This window comes from Emydura macquarii, unplaced genomic scaffold (genome assembly GCF_026122565.2).
Source record: "Emydura macquarii macquarii isolate MOO-44397 ecotype Brisbane River unplaced genomic scaffold, CSIRO-AGI_Emac_v2 contig_2897, whole genome shotgun sequence".
In the NCBI taxonomy this organism is placed as follows: Eukaryota; Metazoa; Chordata; order Testudines; family Chelidae; genus Emydura; species Emydura macquarii.
In genome coordinates, this window is record NW_027133034.1 from 5,693,174 (window position 1) to 5,716,970 (window position 23,797).

General features: G+C 39.5%; 1 protein-coding gene across 5 annotated transcripts in view; it reads left to right on the plus strand.

Moving 5' to 3' along the window:
- The window catches only part of PCSK5 (proprotein convertase subtilisin/kexin type 5), a 287,773-nt gene that overhangs the window by 156,767 nt on the left and 107,209 nt on the right, over window positions 1-23,797 (plus strand). For 4 of the 5 annotated variants that reach the window (XM_067569064.1, XM_067569066.1, XM_067569067.1 and 1 more), the window contains exons 10-11: window positions 4,232-4,335; window positions 22,416-22,533. In XM_067569064.1, the coding sequence (XP_067425165.1) occupies window positions 4,232-4,335; window positions 22,416-22,533 (222 nt within the window). Of the gene's footprint in view, window positions 1-4,231; window positions 4,336-12,744; window positions 13,034-22,415; window positions 22,534-23,797 lie in introns of those variants that run through there. The other variant, XM_067569068.1, reaches the window with a different exon arrangement.

Sequence of the window (23,797 nt, forward strand, 5' to 3'; positions counted from 1 at the left end):
TTTGATGTTGTGATGTAGCTGGCAAATACAACAGTGGACTCTTACCCAGAACATTAAAACAGAACCACCCTCTGGGTAACTCGCTTTTCATGGTTCTACAACCTGGAAGTTTTTGGAGGGTTTACATTAAACCTTGGCTGTGTGTTGTGTTCTCATCTTGACACACTGTATAATTTCCACTAATGAGAGTTCAGTGCTCATTGAGGGGGAGACTGTACTGGATCCCCTGATTTGTTTTTAATTAGTTGTATGTAGCCAGTGTTGAATCTCGTCTTTCCAAACTGATGTGAATATTTTAGTGCCTTTTCTTCCCAGTATTTTGACAACTATAATGCCTTGCTTTGTGGAATCACAGATTGTTCAGACTTCACCTATTAAAGAATGCAGCTCTTGGGATTCTCAGTTGTACTCTTCGAGGCTTGAGCCAATGCTACATGTTTTCCTAAGACTTTACATGAGCTCCTAGTGAAATTCCTGATCTGGTATAAAATTTTATTGATTCCTTTCTGAAGCATGTTACGTGCCTATCCAAGCATACCATATCTTACAAGCCTTTAGTGCCCATTACATCCCATGACATTCACTTTTTGCAGTTTTTTACCAGCTCTCAGCTGGATAGATACTTACTATCATACCAGTCCAATTGTATTACTTGAAAAGAGACCCCATCATGGAAAACAAGTTATTTTATATTTATATTAATATTTTTGAAAGTCCATCACCAAAAGACACCAGCGCACCTTAAAAATAATGCAATAATTTAACCGTAAATGGCTGCAGTACCTCATATGCACACAAGAAAAATGGAATGGTTACGATTAAACTGATTCAGCTAGGAGGGACTTGCAACAAGTTCTGAAAACCGAAAGAGATTTCAACGCAAATGATCTTGCTTCTTCAGACGGTATGTTCCAACTAGTCTGCATACATCAACATCTTCAGGACGCCAGTGCAAACAGGACTCTCTGTTGGCTTCACAAAAATACACAACACCTCCTTTGATGCTCCATTGGTAGCTAAAAAGGGATCTTGATGCTAGGTCACATCAGTGCCTAATTGACATTGGTCTCACACAGTCTAGTGGGATGTAAAGGATCTAGTGATGCAAAGGAACAGGAGCCCAACCAAAAGTAAAATAGCAGTGACAGCACCCAAAAATCAACAAAAGAAAATCAACGAAAGAAAATATGGGGAAAAAATAGAGGGAAATAGTATATAGTTAAATGGTTCCACTCCTTACTTTGAGTTGCCATTCATAGTCTAGTTACAGTATATCAGACATATTTTAGACAATTCCTACTTGGTTAATATATATAAAAACCTCTTGACTATGGCCTTGTTTCATCCATTTAGATTGTATGGTCACTGGAGGCTACAAACACGCACACATATGTGCACAGTCTAGTACTTTTGAGTGTGTTTCCTTCAATTCCCAGGTATATTCCCATTATATGGAATTGTGATTTATGTAATTGGTTTTCATTTCCTTCCTTTAATCGCATTCAGACAGATGAAATCCCTTTGATCACAAACCTGTTAATTTCCATCAGACTATTTCTGTCTTTGCCCTGTGTGAGATAGAGGCAGGTTTTACATAGAAGGCTTGGATGTTTGTAGTAATTTCTGCATATCTGCTGCTTCCCTTTTGAGTTCCAATTTCCTGAAGCTAAAATTTGTCATCTTGCATACAGCTCAGAAATCCTGTCTTATGCAACTCAGCAAGAAAAGAAAATGCTAATTTCTTCAGACAGAGTTATATGTAGGAAGTTCCATAGACCTGCTTGATTTCAGCTACTTACACCACAAGATAAATAAGATACTACTTTTTCATTTAGGTATGTTACAGCATCCACAAAGCAAGCATTTCAAAGGGTTAAATTTAGGAGAAAAAAAAACCTGGCAGATGTGAGGATAGATTAGAAAAATAAGAAACACTGCATTGAGTTGTGCACATGAAACTCACAGACTGGTGAGTTTCTTTTCTGACTTCCTGTGTCAGGAAGGGCTCATAGAAAATCAACCTGCTTGGATGGTTTCTGTTATCCTGCAGATGTTCCACATAGAAATCTCTCATTGATTTTAGTAGGCATTTCATGCATGGAAAAACTGCAGAATCAGTCTGTTACCAGGGAACCTGAGTACCTCACAATCTTTAATGTATTTATCTTCACAACATCCCTATGTGATAGGGAAGCATTATTCCCAACTTTCAGATGGGGAACTGAGGCACAGAGAGACTAAGTGGCTTGTCTAGGGTCACACAGGAAATTTATGCTGGACCAGGAAATTGAACCTGCATCTCCTAAGTCCCAGCTTAGTGCCCTAACTACTTGGACCTGATCTGGCACCATCAAATTCAATGACAGTTTTACCACTGATTTCAATGGAAGCAGGAACAGGGCTATTGAGAGGATCATGTTTGCTGGGTAATGGTGTGAGCTCAAATCCCTATTTCCTCTTTTTTTTTTTTTTTTTTAATTTGATTTTTGTGAAGCCATATTATAGTTGCTCATTCTGCAGTTCATTTATCATTCTCACTATTAATGGCATTGTTGGAAGAACAGTCATATTCCCTGCCTCATTAATAACAGAACAAATGAGAAAATTGCAAATGAAAACCACCATAAACCATGTCCTTTTACACTATGATTTTAGAAAGGAAGTCCTCCTGAGAATATATGTCTGTAAAACAAAGGGCATCAGGAAGGCTACATTCTCTACAGATTTCCTCTGTTCCTGAGAGAAAAGAATGGGTAGTTCATTCCACTGTGGAGACCCAGATGGGATCCTCTTTTGTCATCCTTGGGATGGAATCATTATGTACATATTGTAGAAACTCACATATATGTTATCAGTCGCTTGCCCATTGTCACAGATCCACAGGATCAGTGCTACTTCCCAGCTTTTAAACAGTCCCTTGAGATGCCTCTTCAGTATACCAAACCCCCCTATGGCCTCAATGCCTCCAGGACTGCTCCTTCGGGTTCTTGCACTCCCATTTCACACTGTGAGCTCTGTCCAGCGAGTCCAACTAAGAAAGACTCCTGGTCAGAGACTTTTATACTCTTCAGGGACCAATGCACCTCAGCAATTATTTGCAGTGACACTAGGCAGCCTTTTCAAAACAAAGTAGGATTTATTAGTTAGCTATAACATAACATCAGAAACCCTTAGGTTAGCACAGAGAAGCAAAAATTAAGATAGAGTCCCTACTGATGAAGCTAGTGCAATCAGCCATGCTGCTATGGAATCCATTTCTAGTTCTGACTCTCGGTCAGTCCCAGGTGAGAACTGCTGTGTCTCTCCAACAGCCAACTCTTATCTCCACCCAACCCGCATGGAGTTCACATGTTCTGCCTGCCAGAGATTCCCCTGGATAAGCATCAGTTGTTCAGTCTTTAGGGCTCTCAATGTCTTTGTGGATCCTCCATTGATAGTCGGTTTCAGCCAGGCCTTTAATGACTCATTCATTCCAGCCCAGACTGTCACATGACAACACCTCATGTCTCCTGCTCTGCCCCCCAGAGCACTTTTTTGCACCCACAGGATAGCAATGCAAAGTACAGAGGAAAACTGAGGCACACACCGGACTAATAAAAATATTACAGAAAATTCCCACTTGGTCACAGCTAATAACTACTCAAATTCATTGCTAGGAATTTCGCATACATAAAAATACAAGATTGATTTCTGCCTGATTACCAAAAGTGAATCTGGGTGGGAATGAGAAAATCAATGACAACATAGACTCAGGCTTCCATAATAGCTACAGTAGAAGTTACAGTGTGAAAGGCATGCCAGACTGGGGTCCTAATGACTGTGATATAGTAAGTTTTCCAGTGAAACATCTTGTGGTCTGTTATGCTTTTCTTCTCTTGTGCATGTTTAAGGTAGGCAACCAAGTACAGATGCAATGTGAAGCACTTGGTTGTCATATTATCATCTCTAGGTCAAATACACTTTTTTGTCCTTCCTTCTAAGTTTCACATGTGTGGAATACTGTCTGTGTATATTTTACTGGCTGCCTATCAATTAATGCATCTCTCTTGATCGAAAAAGGATGGCAAAGGTAGAAATAATTTGATACATTAATCCTGTAAAGCTAGGCCCTGTTGCTTTGAACACTGGTCTTTGTTTGTTTGCGTTTTTGGTTTTTTACTTGGGTGACTTTTTTTTTTCTTTTTTGGTAAGATAACTCTGATTTTTGCTTTATCTTTGCCCTTTTCCTTAGTCCATCTCTGACCTGGAGAGACGTACAGCATATTATTGTCAGGACTTCACGTGCAGGACATCTGAATGCTATTGACTGGAAAACCAATGCTGCTGGTTATAAGGGTGAGAGCTTCCTTTCTTATTCACCATGACAGGCAAAAACAAAACTGGACATTAGGCTATGTCTACACTACCACTTATGTCAGTGTAACTTAGGTGTGACTAAACCACCCCCCTGAGCGATATAAATTACACCGATATAAGCACCGGTGTGAACAGTGCGGTGCCGGTGGGAGAGCTCCTCTTGCCAGCATAGTTACCACCACTCCTGAGGGGTGGGTTAATTATGTCAACAGGAGAGCTCTCTCCCGTCAGCACAGAGTGGCTACTTGAGACACCTTACAGTGGCGCAGCTGCATCAGTACAGCTGCACCGCTGTAAACTCTTTAGCTGGCCTTACAGGTGAAGCAGAGGAAAATAATCTCAGAGGGTTTGCCTGCCACTTGCAGTATGTGCACCTTTTGGTCCTTTTTATTAACAAAAAAGGCAAGTTCCTTCTCTTCCTTTAAAGATCGAGATTTGAAATGACTAGAAAAGTAAAAAGTACTTTATAGTGGCCAGCCCTTCTGCCTACTTTTTGCTATATTAGTAGCACAAAACAAGCAGTAAAGTAGCTTAACCAGGTGGTTGTGTCTTCCCCAAGCACAGGTGTTCAAATGATCTAGCTTGATGTTAGGATCACAGAGTTTAATATCAACCAGACATGAAACAAAACATTTCAGATGAGGAATGTAAGGGACTTTGATTGAAAATGGCAAAATGGAACGTTTTGACATTACTGAATAGACATTTTTTTTAACTTTTCATTCGACACAAGCAAGGCTTTGATATTTCAGCTTTTTGCCCTAATTAGGGATGAAAACAAATCTCCAAATATCAGACTCTCTCAAGGGATAGAAATTCCATTTTTCAATCAGCTGTAGTTTAGACATTTTTCAAAATTTTGAAAAATCCAGACATTTTTGCAAATTCTCACTAAATGTTTTACGGATTTTGACCAGCTGTAATAGATGTATAAGCAGACCATCATAGTCAATGACAAGCAGTACTATATAATTACATCCCCAAAGGGGATTCTGTTTATAGTTTAGAGATGTTAGAGACTCTGTTTATATTTTATCTCAACCCTTTATTGGCTTTATTTCTGGGTTGGATCCAAAAACCAGAAGGTCTATTTCTGGTTCCAGTCTCATGAGAATTTCACCCAATTTTTAAGATAAGCATATCTTGTGAGATTTAAGCCATTTTATGCCCAAAACTCCTGAAAACAGTTCACAAAGCATCAGAACCATCAAATTTTCACACAATTTCTCACTCAAATTTGGCCTGGAATCTCAGCCGTAGCTTTAACCTATTCCAGATCACAGAACATCCACCACAGAACATCTTTAAAATATATTTCTGCCCCATGACATTTCCACTGCACTTGAATTAGAAACATAAAAAAGGCCTCTTTCATTTTTGGATACAAACCAGAACCTAAACGATAGAGGATAATTTTGAAAATGGGGATTCAGTGGCAGACGTCCTCAAAATTAAAATGTTTTCACATTCAGGGTTCTGGTTTTGACACATTTATTATATGTATAAATAATATAATATATATATCTATATATATATAGATATATATAGATATATATAAAAGATGGAGAAAATTACACACCTACATTCAAGAACACACAGAAAGATACTTAATGATGTTGTCAGTGTAGTACTTGTCACTGAGTTAAAGCCTGGTATTAAAAATGTATTGGCAGGAAATGTGTGTTGATATCTTATTGTGCTTGAAACTATACAGAATTTAACCTATGGTCTTCAAGTGGCGTAAAATGTAGCATTTTGGTTATCATCTAATTTCCAGAATTCTATCCCTTTGTATTTTTTCACCTGTTCCCAAGAAAGGCAATAACATCATAGCACTATGTACCACTCTGTAATGTATCTAAGAGCAGTTGACTCTCTTTAGCTAATGAAGCGTTGCCTTAACACACAGCAGCAGTAACAGAGCCTTTATAGTTACAACAATTCTTTGTCTGGTTTATCCCCCCAACAACTGGAAGCTATACATGTGCTATGTGAATTGTGGTGGCAGATACTTATGAGGTAAAGGAGTTAAAGAGAGTTACTACCCTGTGTGTCTAAAATTATGAAAGTAGACGAGGCTGATTATGGGGACTGGGAGGCAGGAAATACAACTTCACCTGGCTAAACTCGGCAGTAGACTTCATAGTGGAATTCAAAAGGAGCAAGGCAAACTAAGTGCCTTGACCTCTATGGAGCTAAGGATCAACTTTAACCCAAATAAAAGCACTAGTTTTAACTAAATTATTTTGGCAACTTAGGCTAAGTAAATGGTTCCAATAAAAATCCAGCTCTCTTCAAAGCTCTGTTGGTTTTGGATAGAGGAGAAGCAAAAGTGTTAGATTAAATCACAACATCCAAACCTGAGCTGAAAGCGGGGTTTGCACACCGCTCCTGGCAAGAATGAGACAGTATTTTACTAGTGCACGTGTCAATATTTAGTATAATATTTCACTATTATCCTTTACTGCTGCCAAGAGTAACAGTTAAAGTATGGGTTTTTCATAGATGAATTACTCTGATCCTTGTGGAATTGTATCATAATTTTGTTGATGTCAAGACCCATATTTCTTCCAAAGCATGTTCATAACAAGGCCGAAAAGAGATTTTTTTCTAACATTGACAAAGGCAAAGTGAGGCATGAGAAACAATCTGTCTTTCTTCCGTGAATGCCAGAAGATAAAAGGGGGGGAGGGGCTTGCTCCTTTAGAAATGAGAAATCAAAGGGTAAAAACAACAAAAACTTGGAAGAACCTCTCACTCAAAGGGTCAGCGAAAGCTGGTATTTGAAAGTGGGTCAGCCTGCCTGCTCAGTGAGCTGGCTGGCGGGGCTGCATGCCAACATCGTCCTTCAGCACAGTTACTCTCACTGTCTGTCAGTTGGGGGACAGACAGGAGGAGCTCACAAAGGTAGCTATTGGCTACAAGGTCTCCAGTTTTCTTCTTTTTATGTTAATGAAAAAGATTAACTAAATGAATAATACGTGAGCTGCCTTATGCTTTGCAGGAGCAATGCCACGCCCCTTCTCCCCCCATCCAATACACTTTTTCTGGTGAGTAAACAGCACTTATACCAGTCAACTGAATGAACCTCAGGTTCAGAAATGGGTGGCTTTTTAAAATTATTATTTCACTGAAAGTCAACAGGTGTCTTTAGCTTACGACAAGGATCTCTCAAAAAATAGAGTTTTGAACATTTATTTTACAGGCACTCATGGTCACAGATAAATTGATCTGATAAATTGTTCAGATGGTTTGCAGTGCATCCTTGGTCACTACAAAAAGCTAGGCAATGCTCAGCATGACTAGAGTCTACCTGTTTTTCCACCTCAAATAACTTCTTTTTATAACTAATGCAGATGCATGGTCTAGCAAAAAGTTAGAGAGCATCTTTTTCCTTCCTCTCTCAGGGGTATCAAAACTACAGCGCTTTATCTATTACAGTAGATTGCTTTGGAAAGGTTACTTGCTCTTCCAAGTGTTCAATCAGCAATGTAGGTTGATACTGAAATCATAAAAGAATGCAGCATCAGTGATACCGTGCCTATAGGTTGAAAGAAACAGAATGCAACAAAATAATTTTAAGAAGCATAATCATCTCCTCTGAATGTCATAACTGAGCAGGTATTTACAGTTAAGACCTTAATTTAAGGAGCTTCCCATTTCATACTTCTTTACATGCTACTGAAGTTCCACAAGCAGTCCGAGACTGTGCATTCCCGGGGGTGAGTACAACATTAGGAGTCAGGAATGCCAAAATTCTAATCCAGGCTCAGCCAGTGACTTGCTGTGTGGCCTTGGGCAACTCACCTCACCTCTCCCTCAGTTTCCCTCATCTGTAAAATGGGGATAATATTACTTATGAGAGCAAAATCCAATTTCAGTGAAAAACATCAAAACTTTAACAGATGGTTTCCATTTTCTGACCACTTCTACAGGCTTTTGCCCAGTAGGAGCTGCAAGTGATACGTACCTTTTTGCATCTCACCTCCCCAGCAGCAAAGCTATGGTCTGCAAAGCAATGCACCATTTATGGCAACTGAATGTCACCATTGACTTCATTGGGAACAGGAGAGAGCCCTTAATGTTTGAATAGGCCCTTGAACATGTAAACTGCTATATAACTGTGGAGTATTTTTATGGTGTGCAGAACTCATATGGGATGGGGCAACACTGAAAAAACTCAGAAAGAGGAAAATAAGACAACACCATTTGTATTCTAATAATAGATCAGGTTTAAAATGATGTCAAACGTAAGTATTCATCCAAAATTCACAACTGCAGTGTCTGCACAACATTGTGTGTTATTTCAAAGAAGCTGAATGAGCTGCCCATACACATTGTCACACATTTTAAATCATGATTTAAGAATTAGATGTTAATCATTGCTAACAAATATGAGAATTCTGAATGTGACAAAATTACATTCTAAGTTCTCTTAATTTGTAGCAGCCACCTATGAGAATACCCAGATTGCAGTTCTTCCTGGCCAGACCCTATTCCTCCCCCTCTAGGAACTGCATGGCAGTGTGGTGGTAAAGAACCAGTCCAATAATTCTGCACTACCCAGGGAATCCTCTTAAACCAACAGCATAAAAAAGATGCAGTAGAACACAAAGTCTAGACCACTGAATTTAGGATCACTCCATAGAGGATTCTAGCAACCTTCAGCAGGGGCCTATCATCTGCCACTCTGCTATGGCATTCTAATAATATGTGCATTATATTTATTGAGAAGCAGGAATGACTATCATATCATACACCTTTCAACAAAAGCCAGAATCTTCGGCAATCCTTTTAATCAGCAAATTAAGGGCTAGGGAGGGGAATGGAAATACATCTTCACTAATGAAATGTCACTGAAAACTATGCCAACTGGGTATGACTCCGTGAGTTAGTTTAGCAGGCCATAAGCTTCCTAGTCCATGTGGATTTAAAGTTTGATAGAGATTCCCAACTATTTCCTTGACCATAGTTGAACATCTAGATGCTATTATTAATTTATTGCTTTACCTGGTTCATTTCATTTTGACTCTCATTTTGCTGCCCCTTGCTTACAGCATGGGCTTTTGGTGTTGTTCTGAGCACACGAGGGCAGCATTCAGCATAGCACCAGAGAAGCAGATGGAAGATGTCCCTAAAATTAACTGGGATTCTGTCAGAAATGTAGCTCCCTATTTCCTCCAGTAAGGAGCCATATTGGCAGAGTACGTAGTGAGCTGTGTGGGTCAGGGAGAGGAAGAATGCCCAGTGACAGTGGTTACCATTTAGAAATGTCACGCATGTTTAAATATCACAGAAATCATAGGATTGACACCATCACCTTTATCATTCTATTTATATAAAGTATTACTACAGTTATTACTATGGAAACTGAGGAGTGAAGGAGATAGAACGTGAATGGCAAGGAAAAAAGGGCCATAAACCTTTGATTTTCCAATCATTTTAGATGATTGTGGGACCCTAGAAATTATAGGGTTTTTGTTTGTCAGACATTGCATCCCTTTCTAGGTGGCTCATATTTCCTAGACCATTTCTTCCATTGCATCAGCAAATGCTCAGATGGCAATTATCAGTAATGTTTTTTAAACATAATATTAAACTTTGGAAACTATCGGGGCTCCAAATTTAAAACTAGGTTAAACAAATTGCCTGGTTTCTGAACCTCATCTGCCTTTGCGAAAATCACAAAATCTTTTTGGGATGCTGGGGAAGGTAGAACAGAAAGTGAAAGGAGGTGTTGTGTGGGATTCTTCAGCCTGAAACGTATTACTTGCAGTAAGATTTTTCTCTGGAATTTTTACTTTTGCTTAATAGAAATTGATATACCTCCCAGTTTAGCTTTTTAAATTAAAAGAAATACCTGAGAGCAGGAACAAGAGATACTGGCAGCTACATAGTTCCAGAGTTCCAAAGATGGGGAATTTCAGAGAAAGAGGAAAAAGAATGTCTGGAGAATGCCCAGAGAAAACCCTCATTTCTCATCTCAACTTCAAATCCACCAGTGTCACAGCTCCTCATTATGGCAACTCTAATTCTAGCCGAGGTTTCTGTGTTTGCAGTGCTCTATTCCTTGCTGGCCCTAGGAACCAAGAGATTGGGTTGTAGACTTAAACTGAGGAAGCCTGAACAGACACACCTATTCAAAGTCAGTGACTAGATACAGAAAGAAAAGTAGACTGACCGTAACATATTGTAATACATGTATTTGCTTTTCTGCATTTATAGTATTCATATATTATGGGCCTGATTTACCCGATGTGGTTCAATTTGATGATGGTGTGACTCCGTGGTTCTCAGTGGACGTAAAATACCCTAAAACTGGTGTAACAGTGGTAATCATGCCATAAATGTATTTATTTTACATTACAGTCGCACCTACCCACCCCATATGAGGATGAGGTGGATTGTGGGTGGCACTGTACAGGCTGAACTAACAGTTTTCAAGAAATGGAGATGATAAAAATTGCAGACTGAACTGGCAGCAACAACACCAGCTAGCCCACAGAAATGATAAAATTCAACTTTTCCCTTTTAAGCCACCTTAACCCAACCCTTTTCTCAATAGCCTGGGGGGGGGGGAAATGAGCCTTGCAGCCTGCATACCCTACAGATCAACAAACTCAAGTTGTGCATGAGCCATGAAATGTTACCTTTCTGGTTTGCAGTAATAACTATTCCTAGTGAGTAAGGCTGGAGTTATTGAATTAAAACATGAGTAAGAAATAGTTGTGTGGGAAAGGCAGAACACTTTGCTTTTAGACCTTAAAAATAAAAAGCCCAAGGGATATGTGCAGTCGCATGACTGCATCTGTGCGCACTGTTATAACAACACTCCTTGGAAATTGGGAAATTTTGCAAGGAAAATGACTACTAAACTACCTATCTAGCCATTTACACATACACTCATGGTAATTCTATGCACGGATGTTAGGTGCAAAATGTTGTGGGTGGAGCTCAGTTCTCTTTTTTATAAAATGTGCCCCCCTAGGGGCCTATGGAGTTTGATATTTATTGTCGTTTTATTAGGTATTTTTAGTAATTATTATATTCACAAATATTCTGCCCCAGTATGAATATATTGTTTAATGGACAGAGCTCAGGATTGGGATTCAGGGCTCTTAGGGTGAAATCATGGCCCCACTGAAGTAAATGGGAGCTTTGCCATTAACTTACATGGGTCCAGACTGTCATTTTTAGGCCTATTTCCTACATTGCCAATTACTGTGTGTGACCTTGGACAATCATTTAACTTCCCTTTGTCTCAGTTCACTTATCTATACCTATTATAATATTTACTCACCTTACAGGGTTATTGAGATGGATATTTAATTAATGTTTAAGTATAAATATTATTGTTTTATTATCTATTAAATAATTATACTGTAATCATGTTTTCTTATTTTATTCATCCCTCTGCAGTTGAAATCTGATATTGCCCCTGTGCATTCAGTCAGGTATTCTTTTAAATGTTGATATTCCTCTGGAGCATCAGCACTTTCAAAAAGATACAGAAGTTACATGAGGGAGCACAAGAGAAATGTTCATCACTATGCACCTGATACTCTAGGCGACACAGAAATATTATTCATGTGTCTATAGCTGAAGATCTGTCAGCATTTCCACTTCTAATTCATTCAACTCATCTGTCATAATTTGTTCTGAGATATTTGTTTATAATTCTCAATGAAAGGTTGTCTATTTGTTCTTTTTTTTTTTGTAATTCAAATATGATTAGATCCATCTGCTTTTAATTTCTAGGAGAACCCCAGCTGCACATTCAAGGGGAAATTTGGACATTTGGACAGTTTTAAAAAGGGAAATGAGTGGGTTTTTAAACTACATTTTGAGCTCCAGTCACAAAATGGCTTGTTTTGTTAAAGAAAATTTACAGACCATTGGTTTTGCAATGGAGTTACCTCTTTTGGAGAAATACAATGTAAAATGGCCATCACTGAGTTTAAAAAATTATAGCTTACATTACCACATATGCATCTTAGCCAACTTTCTTTCAGCAAAACTTTTATAAAGCTAGTGCACCAGCATATAACCCTTAGATTTATTCCCTTTATACAAGATGATTCATTGTAAGTGATAGAAATGGATGGTTTCAGTGCAGACTTTATGGCTCAAATCCCGTTATATAGTGTGATTACCCATGCCAGAGGGAGGAGGACAGTCATAGAAAAAGTAGGGGTAGGGCAGTTTTTCTCATTCTACCTCAACACCTTTCAGGAGGTAACTTTTCTAGAGACAAAAGGATTGACCAGGTTCCTTGGTTACTCTGATAAGTTTCTCAACAAATATGATAAATGCAATGGCGTTTTTCTGTGATGTGGATGGAAATGCATTGGTAGGTAGTGGACTTAACTAGTGACCTATTTCTCATAGGCTACCAAATGACCATCAAAGAATGACTTTCAATCATTACTGCCGGGGGGCAGATTTGCATCAGTGACCCAGAAGCTAAGAGCTCTGTCTTCTATTTCAAGTCCTTTTAGTCAACCAGTCTTCATCTATTGAATAAGCTAATATGCCTGTGTATTTTAAATTTCTGAAACAGACATTTACTGTGAGGATGTAAATGCAAATGCAATCTGCAGATTGATTTTCTGGGTTCTAAGTTGGTCTTTGGTTTTTTTTAAAGTGGATTTAGGTCTGATAAAGGATGCTACATGGACAGAACTGCAAACACCAAACTTTATCTACCAAACTGCACGGACAGTGGAAGTATAAACTTCCACATGCTGCACTGCCAATATGCCACAAACCTCTTCATTATATTTCCTATAAATCACAGAATAGTCAATAGTGACTTACAGTCACATAGTTCAATCTACTAATAAGATCTAGATGGTAATCTTGAATGTGGTGGTGGATAATATAGTGTTAGTATTGTCTGAAGAAATAATGCTGTACTGATACAAATAACCAGTCACTGGGGCTGTATACTTACATTTGGAAGAGAAACACGAATTTTATGGAATAAATAATGTACATTGTATCCTCTTTCTGATGATTTGCTATCACTTTTCTGTCTACATATCTGCCCTCAAATTTTCAGCGTAGCCCATTATAAATCTCTTTGTAATAAAGGGGTTAGTACACAGTGCACCTTTCTGTCCTACAAATAAACCATATTATATTGTGTGAACCTTGGAACAGGAACTGAAATTTCCTTCTATTCCTGTGGAGTCCTTCGAGATATCTGTATTTTGGGGAACTATGTGGTTTTCTGTTGTCTTGGTTATAAGTAGAAACATTTATATTTTGGTTATAAGCAGAAACATAAAAATGCAAGGAATATGATTGCATTCTTTCCATATCCTCCTTTGACTTTGAAATACATTATGTGAATTTGAAAAGCACGAGGGTTGGTTTTATCCCCAAGAATAAAAAGAACAGTATCACATACTTTTTTGTTGGCTGTGCAGCACAGTTATGTGTTTCAAAAGTCAAATCCCATTATCCTAGATTACTGGTAGCTTTTGGCACAAAGGAATAGGATTTAAGGATGTGGTTGAAAAACATTGAGTTCTAATTCAAAATCTCAAAAATTCTCTTAGTTGAGATTTGACACAGGCAAAAGAGAACAAAGCTTAAGCAGTGTTGCTTAAAACCAAACCAGTTTTCCTGGTAGCATCCTTTACCATCCGTGCATTTTTCCTTTAGAGAAATCAGCTTTATACTTTGCCATAACAAAATACTTCCAGCATTTGCAGTAAAACGAAGCAAATGACAGAAATGAGTCAAAGCAATATGGAATTAGAATGATATCTATTTAGTAAATTATCCATCTTTAATAATCTGTCAAAAGGAGAAGTTTGGGAAGAAGATCTATCCTAAGATCATCTTGCAGAAGGATGAGGGATAGAAAAAAGTTGTAGGATGAGTAAGAAGGGGAGAGTGGCCAATTTCAAGAATCTAAGGCTATGTCGATCCTAGAGACCTTACAGCGGCACAGCTGTACTGGTGCAGCTGTGCCACTGTAAGCTCTCTCCTGTAGCCGCTCTATGCCAACAGGAGAGAGCTCTCCCATCAGCATAATTAAACCACCCCCAGTGAGCAGTGGTAGCTATATTGGCAGGAGAGCATCTCCTGCTGACATAACGCTGTCCATGCTGGCGCGTCTGTTGCTGAAACTTATGTCGGTCATGGGGTGTGTTTTCTTCACACGTCTGGCACAAAAGTGCTAGTATAGACATAGCCTAAGACTCTCCTCCGATACGGTGTAAGGTATTGTGAAATCCCTTTTTAAAAAATGGAATGTTGACCAAGTTCCTGTGAAATACAGAATCCTTGTAGATGAGGGCAATCCACAGGCAAGCAGGGAGAATCGAAAAGGGGAAGCTTTTCATTGCCAATCAAACACAGATGTTTTGGAATCTCTGTTGTCAAGTACAGAGTTGCCAGCACAATATCTGGCATCAGCATACAAAAAAAACCAAAACAAAACAAAAAAACTGGATCTAAAACACAATCAAATTGAGCAAGCCTGTGTAAAGAGGAGTACTGCAGAATTTCCTAATCAAGTGTAATAGTGTTCCTGTTTACTTTCACCGGTGCTAGTTACACTTGCACCTCTGTCTGGTAAGCATGCACAGCACCAATACAGCTGTGGAAACAAATTCAGATTCAGTTAAATATTTAGCATAGTGGTGCATTTTAAAGTATTTCAGTACAGATTACTCTGTGCTCATCTGGTTTTCAGTGAGATTTATATAAATGCCAGGGTCCAGAATAACAAAACCAATCCAAAATTGCATGGAAAAATCCTATGATTTTATTTCTCCCTATCTAGCTAAGCAACATCTAGAAAGCACAGACATATGCTGTATAGAGTGACATTTCAGGCAAGTAATTTTGCAGATTCCAGCTGGCTGGATACATACCAGAGGCTTTGGATGAGATTAGGGGCCAGATCCACAGCTGGTGTAAATTCATTAACAATTAACACCAGTTGAGGCTCTTCTCTCAGGTGTATTTCTAAACTCTCATACTGCCACCTGTGTCTTTGATTTAATATTGGTAGTATGAAGCATGCACCAACATGAATATTATGCAATTCCACGATACTTTCAAAGCTGTTTTCAGGGATTGGAAAATTAAAAGGGATAGTGACAATTGCTGGATAATATCAAATGAGAAGAAGACATTCTGCATCCCATTTAATTGTTTCATTTGTTTCTGTCAGTCAAGTATCTGAAGATGGATATAATAATCAGGAGTACTTATAGTATCTAATCTATCAGTGAGAAGTCCTGATCAGAAGAACTCATTTCATTAAAATGGGCAAGGACAAAATGTTGGCAGCATAACTTAAATTCTGTTTAGCTATATTAGACATTATAAGTACTTTCAATGTTGTTTCACTGTGGCCTAATTCACTTAGGGACTATACATGATTTTGAATTATAACTGAATTTATAAATAACAGCCATTAATACTTCTGCATTTGATCAAGTCCTGGGAATGGACTCTGTCCTTTAAAGGCTGCACTTCAGAGGGGGCAGCAGTTTACATCACCTTCATGTATCAACAAGAACAGTCTTTTCCTAAACATCAAATATCTTCTCCTGTGCATGAGAGTGTTGGCCCCAAATAAAGGGATTAACTACCTTTCCAAGAAAAACTGGGCCAGATCTGACGATCATAAACAGTTAATCATTGCTGGATGGGCTCTGATTTTATAGTGAGGGGTGGGGGAGCTGCTCTGTGGATAAATAAATGGACATTAGCCTCTAGAAATGTTAGTTATTCTCCTTTAATGATAAGAAGAGCAAAGAGATCAACTAAAATTAAATATTTGCTTTCTGAGCCCAGTTTTCCCTTAAACTTGTCCTTCTATTTATATGTAAATATGCACACCTGTATATAAACAAAATCTGTGCACAGCCGTGTGTAAACAAAATCTGTGCACACCTGTGTGTAAACAAAATCTGTGCACAGCCGTGTATAAACAAAAGTGGGCCAAGTTACACGTGAGTGCGTTTGGAGAGAAATGGCGCAAGGGACACTTCTGCCCTCTGCAGCCCTGAGCAGCAGTGGAACACAGGTGCAGACGCTCAGCTCAGAGAGTCCTTCCTCCCAACACACCCTGCAGCATAATTTCGTCAGAGGGAGTGGGGAGGGGACAGGACTGTGGGCTCCCTATGCATTGACCGGCAGACTTGATGGGGCATGTAGGGGGGAGTGCACTGTGCTACTGAAGTAGTGCAGCAGCAGGGTTGCTTCCATTCCATGTTCCTCTTCTCCATCAATGAGGCAGTAATCTCCCCGAAGCTCTCCCTCTGGAGGGCCATCTCCACACCACCTCCACCACGGGCAGAGCCATAAAGTCAAATGAGCTCAATATTAATTCCTAGTAATTATGGTGTGCCTCACCTAATGTAGGGTGTGCCGGGCTCTTACACTGCACCTGGATCAGCCTTCACTGGACAGCAAAGACAACACGTCATGATTACCTTGCGAATGCTGTTTTCCTACCTGGGTTAGCAGAAGTGAGCCCACTCTCTTTACCAATGGCAATTATAGCTCTAGATGTTACCCCAACGGCATGCCTGGCCCCGTATGTGCTGGCCGAGTAATTTTTTACCACTCTTGGAGACCCCAGAAATTGGTTACTGTCAGACACAGCAGCAGCAGCAGGAGAGTTTGTAACACAAATGAGGCAGTTTGTGGCACAAATGAGGGGGTGCGGTTTGAAGGCAGTGGGAAAGGAGATTAAACCTGCTTTTCTTGATGATGGAGGGGATCAGCTACTTTTGTTAACTCTGTAACGTTTTCCTAAATGGTGGTTATTTGGCGTCTGAAAATGATGGCCCTGTCTCGCTACCTGCAGCTGTCTCACTACCTGCAGCTGCTAGCCAAACCCACTTGATCAAAGGCTTTGAAGTGCAAGCTGCCAAATGTCAGCTGCCCGGAAGGTTTCCACGTGGAAGTCTTTAGTCGCACCACTGACTTGATTTGGACGGGATGTTTGTCAAGGAAGTATGTACTTGTGTTTAAAGGTGTGTGTGTCCGTATATAAAAACAGGTGCAGAATCTCTTACTTACTTCTCCTCTTCCATACAAAAGAGTTTAAACATTAAGTATAATGATAGTGATGGACAATTGACATAGGCCCCATCACCTTGATTGATAATCTCTTCGTATGAGGGACGAAAGAGCACAACTTCATTTTAAAAATCGGTTTTAAAGGTAGGAAAGATGGTGGGGGGTGGGGTTGTTCTGTAAATATTTTAAACCTGCTGTTTTTTAAAGTGTAAATAATCAGTCTCTGGTTCCTCAAGAAGCTCAGCAGTGTGTAAGTGTGGTGGAGGAAATCACGCTGGACTCAGCTGGAGACCTGCCTCAGCAGGGATGTTAGAAGCCCCTTTATGGCCTTGAACTGCCGTCACCAAACCCTGCTACTTCTGCTCCCACACAGCTGAGTCAGGAGTGGGTGTGGAAGGGTGTGGAGTGAGTAAAGGTCTGCCCTCCTCCTGTCACAACATATCAGTTGTGCACCAGAGTGAGCACCAGTTGCTTCTCCTGGGAGCAAAAAGCTACATCCCAAAGATTTCTCTATTAAGCAATATGGGGGCACTAACACAGACCTGATTCCTTCCTGTTGGAACCTGGTACTATACCAATTACCTCTGCGTAATTGATAAACAGGGAACCACTTCCACCCATACAGCTGGTCCTAGTCCAGGTGAACAGTGTGAGTTTGCTAAGTAGGATCTTACCTAATCAGTGATGGGCACAGTATAAAAATGGATAATTGGTTAATTGTACACTGATTAAAAGGTCCTCTTTTTTTTCCAAGAAGACACCTACACTCAAGAGCTTTTTCACTTAACCTCATAAACTCCAGTAGCTGCATTTATGAAATGAGGAATTTCTCAGCCCATGCTTTTTTTACATATAGTATTGACGAACCTTTTTCCTTGTCCATTTATTTTTGTAGTAGACATTTGCAGTATTTTGCAGTAAAAAGTATTCATAAGTCTTGGTGAAGGGCTTTGAGGGTTACCAATACTGAAACATCCGTGGAATTTCTAAATATTACAAATGACAATTTCCTAGCTCAAAAAGTATGCAACCAACACAAGGGAATTCTATGTTAGACCTCATCTGGACAAAGAGGAACTGATCTCAAAAATAAAAATTATTTGTAGCTTAGGTACAAGTATCATGAGTTGATCACATCTGTAATGTGCAAACAGAAGAAAGTCTAAATCAATAATATATATACTTGGTGCTTTAAAGGGGCCAATTTCAAAAAGCTGAAAACAATTATGAGCCAAAATTATCTGTAATGAAAAATTTAATGAAAAAAATGTGAATTATAATTGGGAATTGTTGAAGAACACTTTACTAAATGCCCAGAAAGCCACAATTGATAAAGAAGGCTCAATTGTTTAAAATGCTTACCTGGTTTAGATGGGAAGTGAAGGCAGCAATAAAAAATTAAAAAATAATGTATAACAAATGGAAGAAAGGGAAAGTTAATAGTAATTAATATAAATCAGAAGCTAGGAATTGTAGAAAATTGATGAGGGAAGCAAAGGGACACAAGGCGAAATCTATAGATCTCGGGAGTATGTTAAACAGCATCTACTTAAGTCTGACATTTTAAAATTGGCAGGTACAGATAACTTTTATCTAAGAGTTTTAAAAGACCTTGCTCATAACTCTTGAATCACTGGGGGAAGTTTCAGAAGTCAGGAAGAAAGCCAATGTTGTCTCCATATTAAAAATGTAAATGGGATGACCCAGGTAATTATAGGTCTGTCAGTCTGGCATCAAAACAGGGCAAGATAATGGAGCAGCTGATACTGGAGTCAATTAAGAAAGAATTAAAAGAAAGTAATATAATGAATGCCAATCAACATGAGTTTATGGAAAATAGATCCTGTCAAACTATCTTGATATCTGTTTTTGATGAGATTCTAAATTTGGTTGATAAAAATAATTGTGTTGACATAATATACTTAGACTTCTCTAAGGCATTTGACCTGGTACCACACAACATTTTGATTAAAAAGTTAGAACAATATAAAATTAATATAGCCAGCTTTTAATATATTTAATGCGTGCAAACTGATATGGTCTCAAAATGTAATTGTAAAAGGGGTACCACTGTCAAGCATGTGCATTTCTAGTGGAGTCCCACAGGGATCTGTTCTTGGCCTTCTGCTATTCAACATATTTATCAATGACCTGGGAGAAATCATAATATCATCACTGATAAAGTTCACAGATGACAGAACTTGGAAGACTTGTTAGTAATGAAATGGACAGGTCGTTGATTCAGAGTGATCTGGATCACTTGGTAAACAAGCAAAAAATATGTCTTTTAGTATGGCTAAATGCGAAAGTGTACATCTGGAGCAAAGAATGTAGGCTATACTTACACAATGGGGGACTCTGTCCTGGGAAGGAGTGACTCTGAAAAAGATTTGGGGGGTCATGTTGTTTAATCACCTGAACATGAGTTCCCAGTGCAACACCAAGGCCCAAAAGTCTAAAGCAATCCTTGGCTGTATAAACAGAGGAGTCTGATATAGGAGTAGAGAGGTTATTTTACCTCTATTGGCACTGGTGCAACCACTGCTAGACCACTCTGTCAGGTTCTGGTGCCCACAATTCAAGAAGGGTGGTGATAGATTAATAACAATTCAGAAAATAGCCACAAGAATGATTAAAGGATTAGAACACATGCCTTTTTAGTGATAGACTCAAGGAGCTCAATCTATTTAGCTTAAAATGAGGACTTGATTACAGTGTGTAAGTGCCTACATGGGGAACAAATATTTAATAATGATCTAGCAGAGAAAGGTATAACGCAATCCATTGGCTGGAAGTTGAAGCTTGACAAATTCAGATTGGAAATAAGGCATGACTCTTTATCAATGAGGCTAATTAACCATATGAAACAAAGACCCAAGGGTTGTGGTGGATTCTCCATCAATGGCAATCTTTAAATCAAGATTGGATTTTTTTCTAAAAGATAGGCTCTAGGAATTATTTTGGGGGAAGTTCTAGGGCTGTGTTACACGAGGTCAGACAAGATCATCACAATTGTCCCTTCTGGCTTTGGAATCCATGAATCTGTTATACACTCTGGAGTCATTTTTCTGTTTGTTTGTTTTATCCAGAAATGCTGGCTACCCAATCATTAGAAGAGCTCTCTTAGAATTCACGTTTCCATATTATGTGCACTTGAGTTTGGGGAAGGAGATCAGAAGAATAACAGTCCATTCTGCAGTCATTATCCCTCTCAGGATTTTCTATTGAAGAGCCCTCTTGGGTTGGCAGTTTCAGCCAGCATTAGATATTGCCATATTAGGAAGATGTGATCTTTAAACACAGATCCATTTAATACTTTGAACTATCATTTATTTAACAAGGTTGGGGTATTTTTGTGAGGGAGGGGGGAGTGAGGAAGGTTAGATGCAATCTTTTGAGTTCTGGTTTGGCACTGATTAGAGGCTGTTTTCATAAACCCTTTGCAAAGTGTATCTGGAAAGACTTATCCCGTGCCATGTCACATTAGAGATTAAAGCAGAATTTATGTTTTTCTGAGAGTTCGTCTGTAGTATTGTCTGTGGTAGCAGTCTAAATTGATTTATCCATGCAGTGTTTTGTTTTAAAAGAACTTGCTGCCATTCCCTTCTTCCACTACCTCCACCCAAAAGCTGTAGCTGTGACTGATGGTCATTGTTGTTTGCAGTCCCTTCTAATTAATCAAAATCCACTTGCAAGCTCCTGTTTTGATTGGAACTAAAACAAATTCACAGCTGATTAACAGATCAGTGAGTGAAACTTTCAGTGCATGCCATGAAGCTGCTTATTCCTAAACCCTTTTAAGTGCTAGACATTTTATGTTCTTCATTTAAAAAAAAAAAAGAAAGTATCTTTCTATCCTTTCAGAGTAGGTATGTGAAATGACAAGGAGATCAAGTTCATATTCACAGACTATCACTTAAAAACGTCAAAAACGAAAGCTAGCAGAGGAGGGGAGAAAGTCTGCCACACCTCTCATGGCCTCCATGTATTTTATGCTTTGGGGTTCAATCACAGCTTCACCTAAAACGAGGAAAGATAAAGTTTTTAAGCCTTCTTCTGAGATGTTAAAATTAATTACTAGATATGAAAGGAAACTGATTTTCTCACAGGGAGGCAATTGTTTACTGTGAACAGTCTGCAGCATGATAGTTTTTGTCTTTAAAACTGTTAGTTTTAGAGGAGTGCAAGGAGTTCGTAGTCATAACTGCTCTATGGGCTCCATTGTTACTGGTCCTATGCGGGTGTGCAGAGAGAATGGAGCAAGGAGCTTTCCCTTCCTCTGCTTTTCACCCTGCTCAAGGTCCAGGGATGACTTTAGACCCTGAAGCTGGGGAAGTACAGTGATTTCTCCCTCCTTGCACAAACTACCCCAGGAGTGGAGGGTAGAGCTGGCTGGCTGCACAGGAGAATATACTGCACCATATGAGAGAGAATGAGGAAACAGCCACACTCCCCCTGTGCACAGGGCAGCAAGGAAGGGGTTGTACCAGTGTCTAAATGCCACAGTCTGGCCGTGTGTAAATCACAAAAGCCAAGTGAGTCAGCCACCTTCAGAGTGTGTCTGTGGTTGTCAGAGATATCACACTTCTGGCTCCTTCCACCTTCTAACATTTGTTTTCGGGCTCATGGGAGAAGACTGGGTTGAATTAAAGCAGGTGACGGAAGGGTAATCTGTAAGGTAGTTGCACTCCATGGCGTTGTACAATGTCTGGGCTACCCAATTCATGATGAAGCAATGCGTGCTAGGATCTGTAGTCTCTATTGGCCACATCTGCAATGAAGATCTGAACCAGTTGCAATATGTTCTACTTTGTGCAAATTCGGTATAGTCCTTATTGCCAGAGCAGTTCTTGGTGAGGAACCTTTGGGTGCCCCTGAGCAAAAGGAATGAAGAAGAGGAAGCAGTAGCCTTTAGCTGATGACTGCAGTGACTAATGATGCCATTTTGTTAGCAAAACAGCAATGTGCTATGTCATGATTGTAACCATTCTGTTTACATTTTACAGTGAGCCACCTATATGGATTTGGACTGATGGATGCCGAAGCTATGGTGATGGAAGCAGAAAAATGGACAACAGTCCCTCAACAGCATGTGTGTGTGGAGAACACAGATCAGCAAGCCAAGTAATACACATTATAAACACTGGTTCATATAGTTACATGTGAAGGAATTGATACAATATACCTTTCCTTGTGCTCTCTTTGATTTGCTCCTATGAAAGCTATCCTGAACTTGATATATCATAGAATCATAGAAATGTAAGGCTGGAAGGGACATAAAGAGGTCATCTAGTCAAGCCCCCTTTGCTGCAGACAGGATGCTAACCACCTTTCTTGTCAGACTTACGCTATTTAATACTAGGAAAGGGGCCAATTTAAGGAATAACCCAAAACATTCATGTATAAAAAAGGCTGCCGGGATGGGTCTGGGTGTTGGTAGTGGGAAAAGGAGCCTCTAGATTGCTAATAAGTTTCCAGCCCAGGTGAGTAGTGACTAGTGGTTTTCATCAGAAAGCTGTTTGCAGAAAGCACATTGGTGGCTTATGTAAAGCGAGTTTGTGGTTTCAGTCCCGTGTCTAGTAGACCAGTGTCCTCATCATTAAAAAATCCACATGACATCATTCCTTCCCTGATAATCTCAGAAAAGAGTCTAACCGAATGGATCTGGCAACTGAGCAGCCCTTTCTTTTCACTTAGAGGAGGTCTCTACAAAACATGATTGAGCCTATGTCTATGCTTGCCGCCAAGTTCGGCAGCAATCGACGGGAAATATGCAAGCTACGTAGAGTAGACTTCCTAACTCTTACTTACTGCGGTGTGCCGATCGCTGTGCCAATGGGAAATGTGCTTCCGTCAACGCAGCGTTACTCCACCTGGCGGAGGTGGATTAATAGCGTCGATTTCCGGATCGACTGAGCAAGTCTCCATTTCCATTCAATTGATCTGGATAAATCGATCTGACGGCAGTGAATTTGCTGCCATCAGTCTAGACATAACCTGAGGCACGTTGGCAGGGCAGTGCTGGGGGAAGTTTGTTTTCTCACTGTATGTGCCCAGCCGGTTCTGTGGATACAAAGTGAATATCAGCCTTCAGGCACACTTCCAAAGCACTAAATCCATTAAAAATGAATGATGTACTTAAATGATAGATGTATTTCATGGGCTAGATCCTCAGCTGCTGCAAATTAGCACACTTCAGGGAAGCTATGCCAGTTTATACTAACTGAGGATCTGATCCACTGTTTGTTAATGATATTCACTATCTAATACATAATAGTCAATATTATTTAAGCCACAACTATGGAGCCAGGCATTTCTGGGAATTAACAACAAGCTGTGGTCCTGTGACATTCTCTGATGCCATCAACAAATCTCAGCTGGTCACTAA